The sequence below is a fragment of the Daldinia vernicosa genome, assembly GCF_022497035.1.
Source record: "Daldinia vernicosa strain CBS 139.73 unplaced genomic scaffold F5Y00scaffold_57, whole genome shotgun sequence".
NCBI lineage: Eukaryota > Fungi > Ascomycota > Sordariomycetes > Xylariales > Hypoxylaceae > Daldinia > Daldinia vernicosa.
Genome location: NW_025953973.1, coordinates 102750 through 122003, shown reverse-complemented (window position 1 = coordinate 122003; position 19254 = coordinate 102750). Strand labels below are relative to the sequence as shown.

Sequence of the window (19254 nt, the reverse complement as noted above, 5' to 3'; positions counted from 1 at the left end):
ACACTACTGTACACACTACTGTATTCCGTACACATGCACCCGACGTCTCCACATAATTCTCCCAAAAACATCTTCATCCATGTCGTTATTCGTTATCATCTTCTAAACAAGAATAACAACCCTCTCTAAAGATACCCGGGATATTCACCCCTCTCTTCTTCACCCCCCTTTTTATTCATTTTATCGAATGTCCCTGGCGACCAACTCTTGTTTAGTTATTCTTCCCCTACGAAGTAATTATCTTCTCTAGTTAATATAATACACCCACTTCGACCTCAACTTCGTCTACGTTTTTCTATCAGCGCTCGTCAGGCGCAAATACTCCCGGCCGCAATGGATCCGGTCAACTTCGATATAAATGAGGCGCTCATGCACTACATGAGTGACCCGGCAAGTATCGCTACTCCCGAAGCCGACAGCGCCTTAGTCGACTGCGAATCCGACCCCGAATCCCTATCCAACATCTCGCTCCTTAACTCGGTCTTGAACCCTATCGTCGATGCTGTCGCCGGAAATCCCGACGCTATCATGCGCAGCGCCTACTTTGACTCGCTGCAATTCCTTCTCAAGTGTGCACCCACTTCCATTTCCCCCCCTGATAACTCCCAGTCTTCGCAGTCCTCCGCCTCGAGATCGCGAGAACCTATTTCTAAGCTTTTCCTGCAATCCAGATACACCCAGTTCCTGCCCACCCACGCCCTGAGCAAGATCTTCGACCTCATTATGAGCGGCCTAGCAGCTGAGGCTGATACTATCAACCACGACCTCGAAAATCCCGACGAGCAGGAGATAATCGCTCACCACAAATCTCTACTTGAGATATACGGCTTCCTATTACAATGGACAATCGCTTGCGTCGAGACGAAAGCCGCCGAAAAGTCTTCTACAGCTCCCGTATCGCGTGCCAGGGGCAAGGGCGCCAAGTCTAAGGCCACGAGTAAAGACAAGGACGGCAATTGGGATAGCGCCGCCCAGCTTCAGTCGGCGTTGGATGTTATGTCTAAAGTTCTTAAGCTGAAACTCGGCAAGATATTCCTAACGACTAGTGAGCGCGATACCTTCATAGGTCTTCTCACTAGGCCCGTATATATGGTCTTAGAGAGCGAACAGAGAGTCAAAAACACAGCCATAAAAATGCATGCCTTCAAGGTTCTTTGCATTGCCGTAAAACATCACGGCCATGGCTACGGTGAGCGGACTTAACAGTCAAAATTAACTTGGTAGGAATACTGACACGGTCATAGCGGCGCAAATATCCATCGTCCAGAATCTGACTTACTTCGAACACCTATCTGAGCCGATGGCTGAGTTTCTACACATATTAGCCGAACAATACGACTACCCGCAGCTGGCTGATGAGATCCTAAGAGAAATCAGTAATAAGGAATTTAATACCAACGATACAAAGGGCCCGAAGTCGGTTTCCTCATTCATCGTCAAGCTCTCCGAGCTTATTCCCCGGCTAGTGATCAAACAGATGACGATGCTAGCCAAGCAATTAGATAGCGAGGTATGTATGACCCCATATTATAGTCAGCCAGCCTAATGTGTAGTAGTCGTATACCCTGCGATGCTCGCTAATCGAGGTTTGCGGTAACATGATCGCACATCTCACCACGCAGGAAGAGCGTAGCGAAAACCACAAATCTCAGCTTAATGCTTTCTTTGACGTGTTAGAGGAGCGTTTCCTAGACATTAATCCCTACTGCAGGTGCAGAGCCATGCAGGTCTATACGAGGCTCTGCGAACTCGAACAGAAGTTCCCCAAGCGTAGGCAGAAAGCCGCCGAGCTTGCCTGCAGGAGTCTCGAGGACAAGAGTAGTCACGTCAGGAGGAACGCAATAAAACTTCTAGGGACTCTGATCAAGACGCACCCCTTTACTGTACTACATGGGGCTCAACTCTCTCGCAAGGATTGGCAGGAAAGGCTTGACAAGGTCGACGCCGAGCTAGACGCCCTGAAGCCGCCAGCTGGTGAGCCTGGTTTAGGAGAAGATCAGGCTAACAGTACGGCACTAGTAGATGAGCCCACTCAAATAGAGTCGCCTCAGAAACCTAGAGAGATGACCGACGAGGAAAAGGTGGCGGCAGTTCAGAAAGCTCGGGAAGATGCCGCTACGTCGGAGGCCATCGAAAAGCTGACTTTAACGAAGCGATACTACACCGATGCCCTCAAGTTTATCGAAGTTCTACATGAGGCTACTTCCACTGTTTGTCAGCTTCTTGGGTCCAAGAATAAGTCCGAAGTTATCGAAGCGATGGACTACCTAGAAATCGGAAATGCGTACAATATCGAAGACAACATGGTTGGAATTCGACGGATGATGCGTCTTATTTGGACGAAGGGCAACAGTGACGAGGGTAAGGGTGTACAGTCGCATCTTATCGACTGTTACAGACGACTATTTTTCGAAGCACCGGACAGCTTTAGCCCGAACGATGCTGCTATCTATATTGCGAGGAACATGATCAGCCTCACATCTGGCACTACGCCGGCCGAATTGACCAGTCTCGAGCAACTCCTCGCAACCATGATGAAGGGCGGTATGATCCCTGACCGAGTAGTAACGAAATTGTGGGAGATATACGGCTTTCACAAGAGAGAAATGTCTCGATCTCAACGTAGAGGCGCTATTATCGTATTAGGCATGCTTGCCACCGCGTCGCCGGAGATTGTCGTCGGCGAAATGGAGACGATGCTACGAACTGGTCTTGGGTCGCACGGTCGAGCCGACCTCCAATTAGCTAAGTTTACATGCATTGCTCTGCAAAGGCTTAACCCTACAGGTCGACAAGCCAAGGATTCAACAGTCAAGTTCAGTCGTCTTCCAAACGAGCATGCCGTACTGGCAAGGCTGGCAGCAATTACCGAGGTGCCAAGCGATAGCAAGGAGTGGTTCGGAGTTGCTGAACAGGCCATCAATGCTATCTATACTCTTGCTAAACACCCCGATACGCTATGTTCCGAGATAATTAGACGCAGGACTAAGGTCGTATTCGCCGCACGACAGAAATCGCCTTCTATGTCTCGTCCGATGTCGAGGGACCAGGATTACACTGCCACTGCTACTGTTGACCAAGGCATGACGCAGGGCATCACCATGGGCCTCGACGCTCCAACACAAGCCGTCGACCGGCTGACTTCAGAGCCACCGGCCGAACCCAAACAGAAGGCAGCGATTGCGCTATCTCAGCTTCTCTTCATAGTTGGCCACGTAGCCATCAAACAAATCGTCCATCTTGAACTCTGCGAGCTCGATTTCAAGCGGCGGAAGCAGGAGAAGGAGAAGGACTCGGCTGCTAAACCCGCCGCCCCACGGCCGTCCGGAGGCCGAAAGAGCAAGACACCTGCGCCTGCCGCAGAGGAGGCGGGCGACGAGCTGGACCTGATTGGTGGCACGACAGAAGACGATTTCACGGAGGCTATGGCGCACATACGTGAGCAGGAGCTATTGTTCGGACCGCAATCCCTGCTGGCCAACTTCGGCCCATTGGTAGCCGAGATCTGCTCACGCAGCGACATATATAGAGATAAAGGCTTGCAAGCTGCAGCAACGCTCTGCCTAGCGAAGCTTATGTGCGTCAGTAGCGAGTATTGCGAGGCTCACCTTCCGCTACTCATCACCATCATGGAGCGGTCACCGGATGCGACAGTGCGGTCGAACGTAGTCATCGCGCTCGGCGACATGGCCGTCTGTTTTAACCACCTCATCGACGAAAACACAGACTTCTTATACCGCCGGTTGGCGGACCGAGACCTATCCGTCAAGCGAACATGCCTGATGACGCTGACATTCTTGATTCTTGCGGGACAGGTCAAGGTAAAGGGACAACTGGGCGAGATGGCTAAATGCTTAGAGGACGAAGACAAGCGAATCGCCGATCTAGCGCGCATGTTCTTCACGGAGCTGAGCACCAAGGACAACGCAGTGTATAATCACTTCGTAGACATGTTTAGTCTGCTGTCCGCGGACCGCCGGATGGAGACGGACGCATTCCGACGGATCGTCAAGTTCTTGTTAGGATTTGTCGAGAAGGTAAGTTTCGTGTATACTATGTACTATGCTATACAATATTCTATACTGACGATATAACAAATAGGACAAACACGCAAAACAGCTCGCAGAGAAACTAGCGGCTCGTCTTCCGCGCTGCGAAACGGAGCGTCAGTGGAGCGATGTCGCATTCGCACTGGGATTACTCCAACATAAAAACGAGGACATCACGAAGATGGTGAGCGAAGGTTTCAAGGTGGTACATGCTGCCGCTTAGACTACCTATGTAACGACGGCGTCGGTGTCCATGATGTCCATGATGGGGCATACGCTCGGGCGATGGATGGATGACTAAGCTGTACCTATCTAAGACACGTATGTATGAATGGATTGATGACGACGGAAGGGGTCTGGCGTTTGGCTGTCAAGAGAGAGGTAAATAAATAACCCTCGTGATAGAGAAAAGTGCGCTTTATTGAAATGAAATTTCATGACGAGATTACAGCGATGCTCCCCTCTGGCTACAAAGCCGTCTGTCTATCTGTAATAGGTGGTCCTGTAGACAGATACTCGGCGCAGAAATCCGAGTTTAGATTCCCGAGTATATCGTCGTTACCGTATCCGTGAGCAGTAGTTCAAACAGGTACATAGGTAAGAATAGTATTGAGCTATAGACTCAACCGAACGATGTTAATAGCTTTGTTTATTTCTTTATATGTATATGTGTATACCTTATATACACGTCTCGCACCGTTGCCAACTTCGGGGAGCTCTTCCGCTCGTAGCCAGCCAGCTGCATGCTGTGTTGTGTTGTCTTGTGTTGTGTTGTATTGCGTCTCAGTTTATATGTGTAGAGTGGTATATGCCACCTCCAATACCACCACCACCACTACTACTACTGCCACTGTTCTCCTTTTCTTTACTTGGTCACGCTAGACGGCGTAACAGCAAACGTCGGCCTCACGTACCTACGAGCGTACACATATTAGTACCTAAGTAACATAGTAGTTATAGTTAGGGGATAGTTAGGACAAACAACATACTTTCCAGAATTATAAACCTGCATATTCTCGCCCAGCAGCTCCTTCTCGCGCGCCTGGTCGGCGAGGTGTCTGCGCACGAGGTCGCGGTCTTCCTCGGCCTGGAGCAGGGGGATCAAGTGGATGCGCGACCACATCTTTTCGCGGGCGAGCTCACTGAAAACAGACAGACGGGTTAGCCATTACACCGTATCGCATCGCATTATTAAACAATATCCTCTCCTATCCTATCCTATCCTATCCTATGCCATGCCATTCGGAATTTAATAAGGTGACGTAAACGAAACGAAACGATACGTACTTCTGCTCTCGGATCCCCTGTCCCAACTTGTAGAAACCGAACGTCATGACGGCGCCCATGGCGAGGAGCAGCGTCGTCGGCCGGAAGCCTGGGGCGGGGAGGTTACGCTGTGAGAAAACATTGCATGTTAGCTGAGGTACAATACATGAGGAATGGTGGATATTGAATATTGAATATTATAAGTAAACCAACATGTAAATGAACTAACTAACCTTGTACTGCACAGGGCCGTAGCCTCCGATGGGGGGTAGATCCTGAGGCATTATGGCGTTGACAATGGCGATGGGGATGGCGATGGAGATGGGGTATTTCGTGGTTGTTGCTGTTGTTGAAATCTAATACCTAGGACCAATTGATCAAAGCTCCCGATTGATGACCGCCGACGGGTTTGAATCTTGAGACTTTTCACTGGACCAGTGCTTTAAGAAAGGTGGAGACTCTTTACCTTGGGTACGTATATTACGTAATAACGTCACGTGTATTAAGATGCACATACTGTAGGTACATAACTGTAGGCACATATTGTAGGTACATATGGTAATACAGGTATGTATGTCGATATGCTCAGTCAACAACTACATAGGTACTCAACCAACACAATTGGTAATAAATCCATCCACATGCAGAAAAGGTGTCTTTACTAAACTATCGTCAAGCAGCTTAACCAAATAAATCGCTATGCAGCCCAAAATCTTCAAGCAGACCCAACCCCCCTTTAGTTCCGGTAGGTATCGCACCTAATGCCCCCTTGCACTCCCAGACTCCTTAAGTGTCTGCCGCTTACGACAAATAACTCCTCTTAGAATAACTCCCCTTAGACACGTTTGATCAAGTATAAACACCCCTTAAAATTGAGCCAAGTATATCATGCCCGAGCGCGATGAAAACAACCCTTACAACATGATGATGGTGCTGAAAATGATGATGATGATGATGATGTGCCTGCTTTTATGCGCCGCCAGAGTCATGCATTCGTCCACTCGTGATACAGACGGACAAACCTATCAAAACAAACGCTTCCTCTTGCCTCTACTAGCCCCAGTCCGCATCGGGGTTTATAGCTAGGGTTGATAAGTCAACCATCTTCGCCCGCTGCTTGTAATTCAGCTTCTAGTTCGGCTTCCAGGTCGGCAAAGTCGTCGTCGTCGTCTTCGTCGTCTTCGCCGCTGGCTTCTCCATTACCTTTAGCATTTGCTTCGCGGGCCGCATCTTCTTCGTCGCCCGTACCCATCGGCGTGGGCAACCCACTATCCTCGTCGTCTTCCTCGTCTGTAGCGTTTCTGACGTTCCGAAGACCCGTAGTCCTCGCTTTCGCGATGCGCTGTTTCTTGGCTAACATACTTCCCCCGGGCTCTTCGCTGCCGTCATCTTCATCATCCTCATCGCCTAGCTTACGCTTTTTACTCTTAGGCTCCTCCGATTCCGTATCCGTGCCGCGATCCGTCCCCTGCGTGCTTTCGAAATCTGAGTCGTCCATATCCGACCCCATAAACTCCTCGAGCTCCTTATCGACATCGCCCCACTCCATCCCATCGAGATCATCTATAGGACTATGCTGGCCATCTCCGATATCGGGCGGCATTACATTGTATCTGTCGTGGAACTCTTCGTCGTCGTTTTCATCATCATCGTCCTCCTCTTCTTCTTCCTCCTCCTCCTCGTCATCCCCTGAGCCATCCGCGTCGCCATCGTCGGCAGCGTCGTTCATTTGCTCTTCGAATAATTGACGACCCGAGGTGACGATGGTGATTTTCGGCCGGGGAGGTGAAGCCGAGCCTTCCTCTAACGGTGTTTCGGCATTTCGATCGGCAGGGTGTACTTGTATAAGATACGGCGTCTCATTAAGCTTCGCCCACTGTGCGATGGATTCCGCAAGCCAATTTTGGTTGACTATTTTGATCGTAGGGATGCGTGCCGCCTGGCGAACCTTTTGAGTCCGCGGGCGTGCAATGTTAATAACTAGGTGGGTAACTTCATCGCTCACGCGTGTCCGTATCTCCGCGCCAAAGCTTTCGGCTTGCATTCCAATCTCGCTTCTACGTACGTCGACATCTAAAGGCACCAGTCCAGAAAGCACAAGTTTCGTGCCCTTAAGGATTTGCGACTTGAGGAAGTTTAGAGTAGACCCGACATCCGGAATCACATCCGGTATGATGTCACCAGGTCGGCGATTCGCACATCGGGCGTCGTATTGTTCGTAAAACGAATGGTGAAGTTTGGCTAGATGTTGTTCGAGAAATTTAAGTTCTCTATCGTCATCGCGTAAAAGCTTATGTCGCTGATGTGATGGACTTTCCGATTCTCCATTTGTAGACGGTTCTGGACTGTCACCGTTCTCTACCGACGTCTTCTCTGTCTCCTCATCTACTTTGTCTAACTCTTCTTGCAGATGGAGTAAAGGACGATCCTTGAGCTGCTTCTCAAGGGTACGTTCTTGCTCCTCTGCTCGTAGTTGTAGAATCGCATTCTCATCGTTGCCATTAGCTAATGCTTTTTCGTGATCTGGTATGGGATTTTTTGTATCGCTTCCATAGACGTTTAGTCGTGCGGCATTTCCATTGACCGGCTTCGTCTCAGGGGGTGGTGGTGCGGCTATTATATCTTCACGTTTGGGTAGGAAGCTGGAGTTGATATCACCAATGCCCGTGAAGAAATCATATGGAGTGACTTTGATCAAATTCGACCTATTCCGTGGCCAGACGTCGGCTCGATCGTCGATTACCACGACCATGTTAGTGCTGACGGGAAACAATCGTTGTAGACTCTTGGCTGTTATGCTATCGTTCTCGTCTCGGCTGATGATCCGGTTACCGAAGAGTTTTTGTGTCGGATCGACAATCTTGGCGATGTTGAGAGCATAGGCGCGCGTGCCCATTGTATAAACGTGTAGCTCGAATAGCTGGGATATCCTTTCAAGAAATTCGGCCAGGCCTGGGCGCATCTTAATATAATACCAACAACCACTAGCCGCACCACGCGGGCCATCGTCGAGCTGAAAGCTACGCACGTCTTTGACAGCTTCATAGTTGGGATTTGATGGATCGCGTTGCCATTCACCTACGGTAGGGTCGATGCAAGCGTGGATAATTGTCTGGTCCAGGTCGACAACAAGACTGAGTTTGCGGTCCTGGAGTAATCGGCGTTGTAATTGCATTTCGGCGCGTGCGGCTTGGTCCGCGCTGACGGTAAGGGCAATGTTATCGTGAACCATGGCGACCGTCGCGCGTTCGGTATCGAGCGACTCACTGGCGTAGGTAGCCTCCTTCATATCTTTACCGCATATGGCGCAGAGACCAGCGTATTGCACTTCGTGGCCGCAGGACTCCTCGATAGTGACAAGATCCTGGTCTTTCTTAATTACTTCTCCTATTTTAACCCGCCATTGCTTAACCTTGCCCTCGGCAGGGCTGTCCCAATCTGCGACACCTGTTTCTTCTATCTCATGCTCTTCGTTTTTACTCGGGTCACCAACGCTACGCATATACTTGAAGGTATATCGAAGGATGGGCTCTTGTTTGGAGACATCGTCGCCGTGGTTTTTGAGGAATTTGGATATGGTAATGGGGTAGCGGAGCCGAGCTCCGAGCCGGAGCGTCTTTGCCATGACTGGCGGTGTTGAAGGATCTGGAGAGGGTCACGTACGCAAAGGACCACGGTTCTGACAAAGGACACAATGTTAGCATTTGTTGGCATGTATGAGGGTCGTATGTTGTTAGAACCGGAATGCATTAATGAGTAAATCAGACTCCCTTGTTCAACCTGAGGTATTTGAGGCAAGTCGACAGGGAGAGCCGAGAAAAAGACGAGATTTTGCAATCGAGGGAATATGCAAACTGTAGACGTGACAAAGAAATACCATTGTACTATTGTATGCGATACGGACATAAAGGTTAGGTGACGATTAAGAAAGTTAGGAGACTAACCTCTGTATGCCACTCTATCGATGGCGGATGTTGTAAAAGTAGGCTAGATTGAGCTGAAGAGCACCAGTTTTGCCCATTGCACTAGGGATTAGGATTGGAACAGGTCTCTTGACAGGCGACAGCACACCTTATATGCAGGTTAGATGTTATCGCGGCAAAGGAGAAATACAAGTTGGACTTTCGGCGTATAATTCGTTTGATGTAAGGAGGTAGGATCCAGTACTAGTATTCTCCAGCGATGGTAAATCTGTAGTAACACTATGTCGCGTAGTAGCTACGGTGGCTGTGTTGAAAGAGTCGTGAATGAGGATATGAGGATGTGAATGAGGATGTGAAGCTGTATGTTGTGAATATGGCGAATGCGGTAAAAGTCTTAAGGAGAAGGTATGAGCTTATAGCTTGTGCGCGTTGCAATAGCTTCCAGGTTTTTGGTCTGAAAAAGCCAAAGGAGGTTAGTTTGATTTAATAAATGGATTAGACTGATAAATACGGAAAAGGTATGGTGATACATGTAAAAATAACCAATCAACGTGTACGGGATATCCCGGTTTTGTGTAACGCTGTCAATTGGGGAAATAGCTTCAAAGCCTCTTCGGTAAGACGAATTGGAGCCAAGGTGAGAGTGAATTAGAGATAGAGATGGGGTTCATGGGTTTATGTAAGATGCATGTAATGTACGTATGTACGTATGTACCTAACGTATACAACTTGTGGAACTCCGAGCTTCAAATAAGTAGTACTGCCAAGCATATGCCCAGTATGTAGAAGTAGAACGGCGTTCGCGCAATACTTATAAATGGTACGACAGCTTGGTCCTGTGGTTGATGGGACGGAATAATGGGATGAGATAAACAGCTTCAGTTAGGTACCTGATAAGCCAGCACTTGCATGCAGTTGAAAATAGGGTGATGATGGCATTGTTTGTATGCGAGTACAAAAATACTTCCAATCATATGACGTGAAGAGTCGGGTGCTTCAAGCTTCAGCTCAAAAAGAAAAAAAGAAGAAACTAAAGAAAAATACCCACACGTACCTCAATACCTTAATACTTATTGGTTGCACGAGTAAAACGGACACTCGATCTTTATTCGAATGTTGCGTGGCGGAGGATTAGGCAATGAGAGCTGCTCTAATTGGTCAATACGTTGCAGCTTGGTTAATAGCAAGGTCAAATATACCGCTAAGTACCCTGACCGACCGCCTGAGGTATGGAATGCGTTACGCGTGAACTTCCGAGGTAGTGTGCAGCGGTCGATGGTGGTGGCGCAAGTATGTAAAAGTAACCGTTAAATTGTATGTATAAGGAATCCTTTAATCCGTAATTATTATTCCGGTTGACGGTTACGGTAAGGTACCTAAGGTAAGTTACCCCTATGTAGGTAGACGGGATAAACTTTAGAAAGAATTGCGAGATGCTAAAACGTCAAAGATAAAAAAAAAGGTGAAAGTGAATGAGAATTACTTAGGTAAAATAAAGAAATGTTCGTCTGGACACAAGCCACGGAACAAAACGCCTCTTTCTCCTAAAATTCACAAGCGAGATGGTGCCCCCTTAAAAATCTCACTTGGGGATGAGGGGCCTTTTTGTACCTGCTGGCCCGAGCCTAGCCTGAGCTGCACCCCTCGCAAGCCCTTGTCCGTTTGCGGGGAAGAGCTATGCGATAGGACCACTTTGATTGGATACTTAAATAGCGTGGCTCAAGCTCTACATGTGGCTAGTGCAACTAGCGCAACTAGTGCAACCTTGTCCAAGTCATACCTAAAGTTATGTAGGTAGATTATACTTGTGATATATCTATAATTAATATGATATATCTATAATACATATCAGAAAATACTTTAAAATAAATGATTTTGGAACAAGTAGACTCCAAGCAAGTAAAATACTTCTTGAAAAGTGATGTTTATTTAAACGCATTTACTCACACCCAAGGGTTTCGTCCTATCTAAAGCTCATAAATTTCAAAGTCCATTTCACAAAATACTAACTATATTTTCCCAAGTCGCGAAGAATCTCAAGCGGAAGCAATATCCAAATTAAAATACCATTCATAATCACCGTCGCAATAATTACCTCCTATTGATATCAACTATTGATAACAGTATCACGGAGAAATTAGGTGTCTCTCTATCGCCTTGCTTATTCGCTTGCCCCGTTTCCTATACCCCATTAACCCAATGTGTAGCCGTTGCTGATTACCCCTTATCCCTTATACGTATTTGCAAGATATTTAAGCAAAGTTATTATGAGATAGAGAGAAGGAGAAAGACAGACCAGCCCTGGACGCCCGCGCTGGCAATGCAGAAAGACCAATCTATACGCGCACAGCCCTATGCATAGTGTAAAGCCCACGAATCCTATCAAATTACCCGCGCCAGATGTGCCAACTAAACACGCTGAAAGGCGACGCCCTATACCATAGTTCAGGCAGCATCTAATATTCTGGTGCGGCATTTGTCCTGTTTAACTTGCGTATTAAAACGCAGATACTGTCGAAGACTCCTCGGAGTAGAGACTTAGTTCCGACCCAGAGGCTACGGTACTAACTGACCGTGCAGGGATCTCCCTAAGAACCCGCCATAGTCGACGCCGACCTGATCGCGCCAGGACTCGCCCCAACTCTGCCACCGAGCAACCTCGAACCCAACGCCGTAGACCCAGTCGCTCCGCTCATACTAGCCTCCATCTGGGAGAGCGCGCTTTTCTTAACAACGAGCTCCGGATCTATCTCGTCACCCCCAACAAATGTCCAACTCTCTTCCTCCGAGTCGTCAGCTATGGTACCATCAGGACTGCTGGCCGTAGCTGCATTCTTCCCAGCTTTGGATTTGATCAGGCTCTTGGCGTACTCAAGATCGCGGTAGATACATTGAATCGCCGTATCGACACCATTTTCCTATAAGTATGATTAGATATCTATAATCGAAGTACGTTTTGTTTAAGCTCACCTTGCGGATGGTCTCTCCTAACACTCTAGCCTTGACTATCATCCTTTCGCTGTGCGTGGTCTCCCACAGTGCCCTTGCAAAACTGTTGGCGCCCCATTTTTTCAAGCAGATACCAACACCTAGGTCCTCAACTCGACTACCGAAGAAGAATTGATCGCCGAAGAACGGACGGATAATGGTGGGGATACCAGCACGTAGGCTAGCACCGGTAGTCCCTGAACCACCGTGATGAGCAGCAGCGTCCATTTGCGCAAACAACCAGTCGTGAGGTGCGCTTTTAATCTGGAATATCTCGGGTGGGAGGGTTTGTTCAGGCACCGCGGCGTCCTTGCTACCGAGGCGGTCTGACCACCCTTTGGATAGAACGCATCGGACGTCGGCTTTCAATACCGCGTCAATGACCTCTTGTGTCATCTTCGCCGGGTCGGGCACGATTATTGAACCGAAGCCAACATAGACCAGCTTCTTGTCGTCTTTGCGTGCTTGTTGGATGAAATTCCTGAGATCATCGGGTGGAGTCCACTCGGTCCCTTCGTCTAAGAACCAATATCCTGTCACACGGATCCAGTCGCTGTAGTCAAGCGGAGGTGCGACGACCGCCGGGGAGAAGTTATAAAGGAAAGGCACCTTATTCGGCTGCAGTTTTTCTAAGTTGGTATTAGGCAGGCCGAGAATATTATTTCGCCAACGGTTAATTTGGTGTGCCGTCGCTTTCCAGAATACGTTGTCAAACATGACATATGTAACGTAGTTGTAAGCGCCGCCCATCTTATGCTCGGGCATGACGAAAGCGTGAGGGTAAGCGCGCGTTCGGGTCCAGGGCATCGTGAAAGCTCGGAAGTATGGGATAGCCAGGGCCTCTGCGATGTGAATCCCGGCCATAGCGCTGGGACTCTCAATAAGTAGGTCTGACCCTTGGCATGCCGTATAAGCGGACGCGAGGAGCTCATCCAACCAGCCTCGGAATTTTGAGTTAGCCTCTCTCAAGAAAGCCCACGTAAATGTGCCGTTTTGGATACAAATACGCATGAGTTCGCTGGGGTCACCCTCCACCGGTGCGAACTCGATCCCGTGCCCCTCGATCCAGGTCTTAAATTCAGCATGTGTTGCTATTCGAGGCTTGTGGCCCTCAGTCATTAACCCTTTGCAGAGTGCAATATAGGGTTGAACGTCTCCTCTTGATCCGATCGTCAAGCAGGTGATCTTCATCGGCTCGGAGGGCTTGAAGTTTAGGAACGATGCCTTAGGATCATCGAAGAGAATTGTCGGCGATGAATCGCTGAGACAAGATGTTTCGTGGGGTAGCTTTAGTTCGTGCTCTACATTTCCTTGAAGTCGCGCTTTGTGAAGTGCGTCACGTTCCGCTATCGCTTCATCTATATCTTCGTGTTCTTCCTGATCTAACATGCCAATTTCTCGGAGATAACGCGTGGTCTCGAGACTTCGTAGCAGAGTAACCGCACAGTCATCGCGTATTTCTGCTTTGTTGAATTCAAAGAATATCTCTTCGTGACCGCGGATAACAATTACCAGGCCGGAATACCCAAAGCGAAATCCCTTCTCTTTCTCAGCAGTCTCGATGTCCTTTAGGGGCAGGATTAACTTGGTCCGGGTTCCGAGTAGCAGGCTCCGGAAGCAGAAATACCGTTCACTTATGTATACCTTGCCATAGAGCGGTAACACTCGGACAATGTAGCCGTAGTAGGTTGCCTGGAGCTTCTCGGTTTCTGGGAGGGCAAAATGTGCGCGAAATCGATCCATATCGACGCCGTCGTCGTCATCTAATTCGCCATCAGGTTTGAGGGCAGGGGCCTCATGGTAATGTTTACGGCCACCTTTCCACATACCCGATACTTTTTCCACGTAACCCATCGACTCGGTAGCTAATAGGTTGCTCATATGGCGGCTGGTTTGATTTAAGTAGTTGGCAAATAAACCCGCTCGTTGTAACGGATAAGCTCCCATTTTTGCAATCTTGTTCAATCCCGGCGTCGCTGCCGACATTTGATCAAAATTTTCATTAGCCTTAGGGTCATTTACATGCCCTGTAGTGACGGCGCGATGTTTATCAAAAACAATTGATTCATCTGACTTGTCACGTAAACGACTTGTACCAGTTGACCTGTCGCGCCTCGAAGCTCGCGAGGCTGAGATAGAACGCCGGAGAGTAGGCCTGTGGAAGACTTCACTGCCTCGGAGGATTTGACTGCCAGAAGGGTCCTCATTCGATGAAGACGCCATAGCGGAGGTGCTCGGATCTTCTAGAGACTGTACATATGACTCCGAAGACTCTAATTTCTCCTGCGGCACCGTATTATCATGCATACGATGTTTGCTCAGTGATCTGCTAGTAGCGCTAAAGCTTCGACGAGGTGACGAATCCCGCGCTAGAGTATCAAGATCAAAGCTTCGTCGTCCGAATTGACGGAATGCGTCAAAGCTGCTGCGGGCTACATCACCACTGGCTCGAGGACTAAGTTCTCGCGGACTGTGTGGCGACATGGGAGCCAGTGTCGCTCTGACATTTTCGCGAATCTTTTGGGGTTTGAGTTCTAAAGTAGCAGGCCCTTGTTTCCGCTTGGGGCTTGCGGAACTGTGTCGAGAGGCTCCTCCTTGGCTCTGTTGCGGAGATGAACTCGACTTTGTTTGCTTCGATGCATCATCAACCAAGATTTTGAGGACGTTAATAGCCTCTTTGCTAAAACTAAAGAATGAGAAGAAATACTACGTTAAGGTTAGTATAAAATACTTCTTTACGAATAGATTATTGCTTACTTCGTCAATCGCATACGTCTCGTCATTATCGATGACACGAATTTTGCACGTGTCAGCAAATTCGATCATCTGGCTGTCTTCAACATCTATAACGTTGTTAATCGGCAAGGAAATCTTGACGCTGTCGCCATCATTGTGGGATCGAAAAATGACTCGTTGCAAGCTCTTGACCCATTCTTTGGCACTCGGGGCGCTATCAGCTCTAAGGTGATATGTTCGGTGATGTGTCACAACGGAGAAGGACAAGCCGTCTTTTTCTTTCTCATCGATGCTTGCTGAGATGGCGTAGCTTAGATCGATCTGACCATGGGGAAAATAGAGATTGGATGGATCGCGATAATAGGCCAACACATCTCCCTTTAAACGAAACCAGTAACGGCTGTATTTGGGGTTCCTTTTGCCACTCTTCGATAGGTATCCAGATTTGGCAACCTCATGCTGCTTAAACTGTTAGCAGCAAAAACACATCTAAGATTGAGATCCATACAGCTTTCTTTGGCAAGTAAGCATAAAAGCAAATATGCTTTGCAGTGATGTACATATAGCCTTGTAGGAGGACACTTTGAAGTAACCAACAAGGGTATTCTGGCAGAGGGAGCAATTAGCCACGTTCACAGTTCATAGTTAATAGTTCATAATCCAAGGCTGAATAGGGACTGAGGTAATACCTTCGATGACTTCTTCGGGTTCGTCAAACTCGAATATACGCTTCAACTGCTGAGCAAGCAGACTGGGCCCGATTTCTTCTCCGTCGTCCCTACGATGATCCCCCGATAACCTCTCAATGTCGAAGCTCGGCCTCGACGACATTTCCTCTCTCGCTTCTAGCATCCTGCTCATGACTGGAGCAAGTCTTTCTTCGCGGTCGGCCTTGGCAGCATCAAGCGTAGGTGAATGCGAGTGTATAGTTGGGGATTTTAGACTGTCACCTTCGCCTTCGGCGCTCGAGTCTGAGGGGTGGAGACCGGACGTTTTAGTTTGTTTGAATTTAGATCGCGTCGCAAGGCGCGGAAGCTGGGGCAACGAGCGTAAGAGTTGTCCCGATAATCTCCTACGCCGCTTGTCGCCCTTCTCTCTCCCCGAGAGAGGCTTCTTCAACACCGTAGTCTGCGCAATTTGTTCCCGACCCTTGCCCTTCCTGTGTCTTTCGGTCCGATCTATCTCTTCATCTTCGTCGCTCGATTGGCCCTCGAACCGGTCGTTAAAATCTACGTTCGAGCCGGCGGCGGCAATCAATCCGAATATCGATTGATTCATGTTCATGAACATCTGCGCGCCTTGGTTAGGCAAGAGAACATCCTCATCTACATCGTCGCCGTGATCTTTCAAGCGTTCTGGAAGCTCCATGGTCGGCTGGTGATCCTCTTTTTGCTTCTTATGAAGCTTCTTGCTGACGCGATGATGCGTAGTACTCTCTTCCGATACCGATAAAGGCGCCATGGCTGTTAATAAACTAAGGCTATATGTTATATTAACGGGTACCAGCTCCTTCACGCCGTTCTCGGGGCTTAAGTTCTCGAATTAGTTCCGTCAAGTCTGTCGTACAGGTGCAGGCTACACAAACGAGAGGCGAATGGGAGGTGGACACGGCTATTCAAGCCAACGTTGCCAAGGTCCGCGACCTACGAAGGTTTAAGACAAAGGAACCCAAGTTGCGCCAGACTCTGAACTATCGAATCAAGAGTCAGCCCTTTAACTAAGGCGGCAGATTCAGCAATGGTTTTGGTTTTGCATCATCGGAGAGGTAGGTGATGGTAAAACTTCAGGTAGGCAAAAGCGACGTGACGGGCAGGCAGACAAGCAGGCAATGTGAGGCAGATAATGATAATAGTATTATTAGCTAGGTACTAGACCATAATAGTCAGAAACGACTGCTCAGGCCGGGGGGACGGATGACTAGATTGGGATCGGGAGGGGATCAGTTGATTGGATGAGTAGGTGACTATGTTGAGAGCGTGTTGCATGTGGATGGATCTTTTTTGAATATGAGTGTAGCCTGGAATAGGGAATAGGAATAGCCTAGGATAAGACCGCACATACACACAGTAGGATCACATTGCAGGAAGCAAGTTGCAGCATGTCAGCAATGTATGTAGGTACACTGTAGCGTACTTCTGTATTGTGCCTGTATTAATAGCGATAGGCTAGTTAAGGTCTGTTATCGATAGCTTTAGCGCCGAAATGACGTGTTGAACCGCCTATATATGGATACATGTAGGTACATACCTAGGTAACGTACCTTTGTACCGAATTATCAGCACATGCACGGGAGAACTCAACTGGTCCTTACCCAATTATAATAACAATCAAAGAGGGAAACACGGACCTGCCAGTGTCATATCTATTCGTACGGCTTTTCCGGTCGTATCAAAGTCACTTGATCCAAACATAAATAGGTAATATAAGGCACACAAGACCATATGTACCTAATCACATGCCAGATCTAAAAAATGACGAAAGTAGAGTTATTTAACTCGAAAATGTAGATTCAAGTCCAACGTTATATTAAACTGTAGTTGTTACATACTAAGCCAGATTAGTCTTCTTGTATCCTTCAATATGCATCTGTTCCAGATACCTATCCACAATCCTCTCCAGCTAACCCTTTACATGACTCAGCCGCTCAATTCGGGAACTCAGGGTATCCACAAGAAAATAACCTAGCAGGTCTTACTAGCTCAGCACAGGAGCGGCGAATAGTGAAATTCATTGTTAGATTACGATCTCCAAGCATTTAGACGGTGTTCAAGTTGTTCAAGTTGTTCAAGTCATCTCACATTTGGGACACCAGGTATCAGAGGTAGTCCATTAGGTACTTGTTCACTACGGTCAAAACTGCCATCCGCAGCAATTATCCACTAAAGAGAAGAGTACGGCTTTAGATACCTAGCCTAGTACTCTACAGGACCGAGGCATCCTCGGCAAGCCTCTCCGTCTAGCTCCTGAAAATCGCAATCGGGCGCCAGGTCGCCTTTAGAGTTGGGTAAAATGCATTTTTTGTATTCAGCTGAACTCCCTTTCGTAGAATCCGATCATGCCATGCGATGCTCGAGAAAGCCGAAGACTACCCGCTATATGTGCAGGTCCATGAGTTACAACCGTCCCAAACGTCAGGTATCCGTTCCCTTGTTCCGCAAATAGAAACCATCCCGCCTGCGCATTCTTACGCGACCAGCTCAACAACACCACCAGCATCCGTGATCTTCTTCTCCGCCAACTTGCTAACCCATCTTGCTCGGACAAGTAGAGGGATCTCGGGAATTCGGCCCTTGCCGAGGACCTTGGAGTAGCCTAGGGGAAGGAGGTCGATAACGGGAGCGGTGTCCTTCTTCTCACCGGAGATGTAAGCGTCGCGGGTCTCAGCAGGGACGAGCGACCACAGCTACAAAACACCACGTTAGTAAATATATCAAAATACGAATTATAACAGCTTTAAATCCTTGTCTCGGACAGAAGGTGATATCCTGCAGTATTCGGTATTTTACTGTATCTGTACAGGGCAACATGTATATTGAATCAACGTACCTTGTCGAGGTTGATGATAGGCTTCCAGAAGTGGTTCTTGAGCTTGTGGAAGTATCGCATACCAACCTTACCGAAGTAACCAGGATGGTATCTGTCGAGGTTCGTTCGGTGGTGGTGCTGACCACCGGCCATACCACGACCACCGGGATGCTTGCGGTGCTTACCAACACGACCGTGACCGGCCGAGACGTGGCCACGGCTATCAAATAGTTAGCACAATAATAAAATAAAAATAAAACTCAATTGCTGCTGAATTCGTCGCGCCGGATGCCATAGAATATGCCCTTAATTATCGATATGACGGATTTATCGCAGTAGTATTCGTGCAATCTTCTTACATTCCATCTTCGCATTGCTTTTGGTTATGTTTTCCTATTGTTCCTCCTCTTCGCTACTACTCGATCGAAATATCCAAAATTCATAAAATCATGGCATGGTAAAGGCGAACCGGCGCGACGATAATTGCAGCAACGAATAAGGAATTGGATTCGGTAATAACGTACTGCTTCCTGGTTCTCGAAAATCTGGTAGGCATTTTGTCGGATGAGTGGCTTGGTTGTGATGTGTTGAAATTGCCTACTCGAGGGTGGGTTGCGAAGATTAGGGCGGGTTTTGAATGTTGTATTGAGTTTGTGAAATTCTTTTCGTTTAATTTTTTGGGTAGGGTTTGGCGCTGTGGAGTCCAAGCCACATAAGAATACCGGGCCCAGGGCTAGGTGCTGACCTAAGACTTCTCACTAGCCACT

At 48.2% G+C, this 19254-nt stretch overlaps 5 protein-coding genes across 5 annotated transcripts; 2 read left to right on the top strand and 3 right to left on the bottom strand.

Annotated features, from left to right (window-relative positions):
- Positions 1-26: 26 nt before the first annotated feature.
- On the top strand, positions 27-4671 carry F5Y00DRAFT_246444 (condensin component). The gene is made up of 5 exons (XM_048009148.1): positions 27-569; positions 672-1189; positions 1245-1510; positions 1557-4037; positions 4102-4671. Exons 1-5 carry the CDS (start codon positions 334-336, stop codon positions 4270-4272), a joined length of 3672 nt encoding a protein of 1223 aa, XP_047861309.1. The 5' UTR covers positions 27-333; the 3' UTR covers positions 4273-4671.
- A 9-nt stretch (positions 4672-4680) lies between these two features.
- Positions 4681-5359, top strand: F5Y00DRAFT_246443 (uncharacterized protein). The gene is made up of 2 exons (XM_048009147.1): positions 4681-4963; positions 5039-5359. Exons 1-2 carry the CDS (start codon positions 4711-4713, stop codon positions 5212-5214), a joined length of 429 nt encoding a protein of 142 aa, XP_047861308.1. The 5' UTR covers positions 4681-4710; the 3' UTR covers positions 5215-5359.
- Positions 5360-6406: 1047 nt separating this feature from the next.
- Positions 6407-9251, bottom strand: F5Y00DRAFT_170251 (uncharacterized protein). The gene is made up of 2 exons (XM_048004850.1): positions 9056-9251; positions 6407-8994 (listed from the first exon to the last, which is right to left on the bottom strand). The coding sequence occupies exon 2, from the start codon at positions 8938-8940 to the stop codon at positions 6412-6414; it is 2529 nt and encodes an 842-aa protein (XP_047861307.1). The 5' UTR covers positions 8941-8994; positions 9056-9251; the 3' UTR covers positions 6407-6411.
- Positions 9252-11570: 2319 nt separating this feature from the next.
- F5Y00DRAFT_170140 (glycosyltransferase family 1 protein) lies at positions 11571-16674 on the bottom strand. The gene is made up of 5 exons (XM_048004849.1): positions 15652-16674; positions 15471-15568; positions 14984-15421; positions 12209-14932; positions 11571-12156 (listed from the first exon to the last, which is right to left on the bottom strand). The coding sequence occupies exons 1-5, from the start codon at positions 16421-16423 to the stop codon at positions 11827-11829; spliced, it is 4362 nt and encodes a 1453-aa protein (XP_047861306.1). The 5' UTR covers positions 16424-16674; the 3' UTR covers positions 11571-11826.
- Positions 16675-17500: 826 nt separating this feature from the next.
- F5Y00DRAFT_246435 (ribosomal protein L18e/L15P) lies at positions 17501-19146 on the bottom strand. Its single transcript, XM_048009146.1, has 3 exons — positions 19012-19146; positions 18509-18707; positions 17501-18365 (listed from the first exon to the last, which is right to left on the bottom strand). The coding sequence occupies exons 1-3, from the start codon at positions 19041-19043 to the stop codon at positions 18147-18149; spliced, it is 450 nt and encodes a 149-aa protein (XP_047861305.1). The 5' UTR covers positions 19044-19146; the 3' UTR covers positions 17501-18146.
- Between the last annotated feature and the right edge of the window lie 108 nt (positions 19147-19254).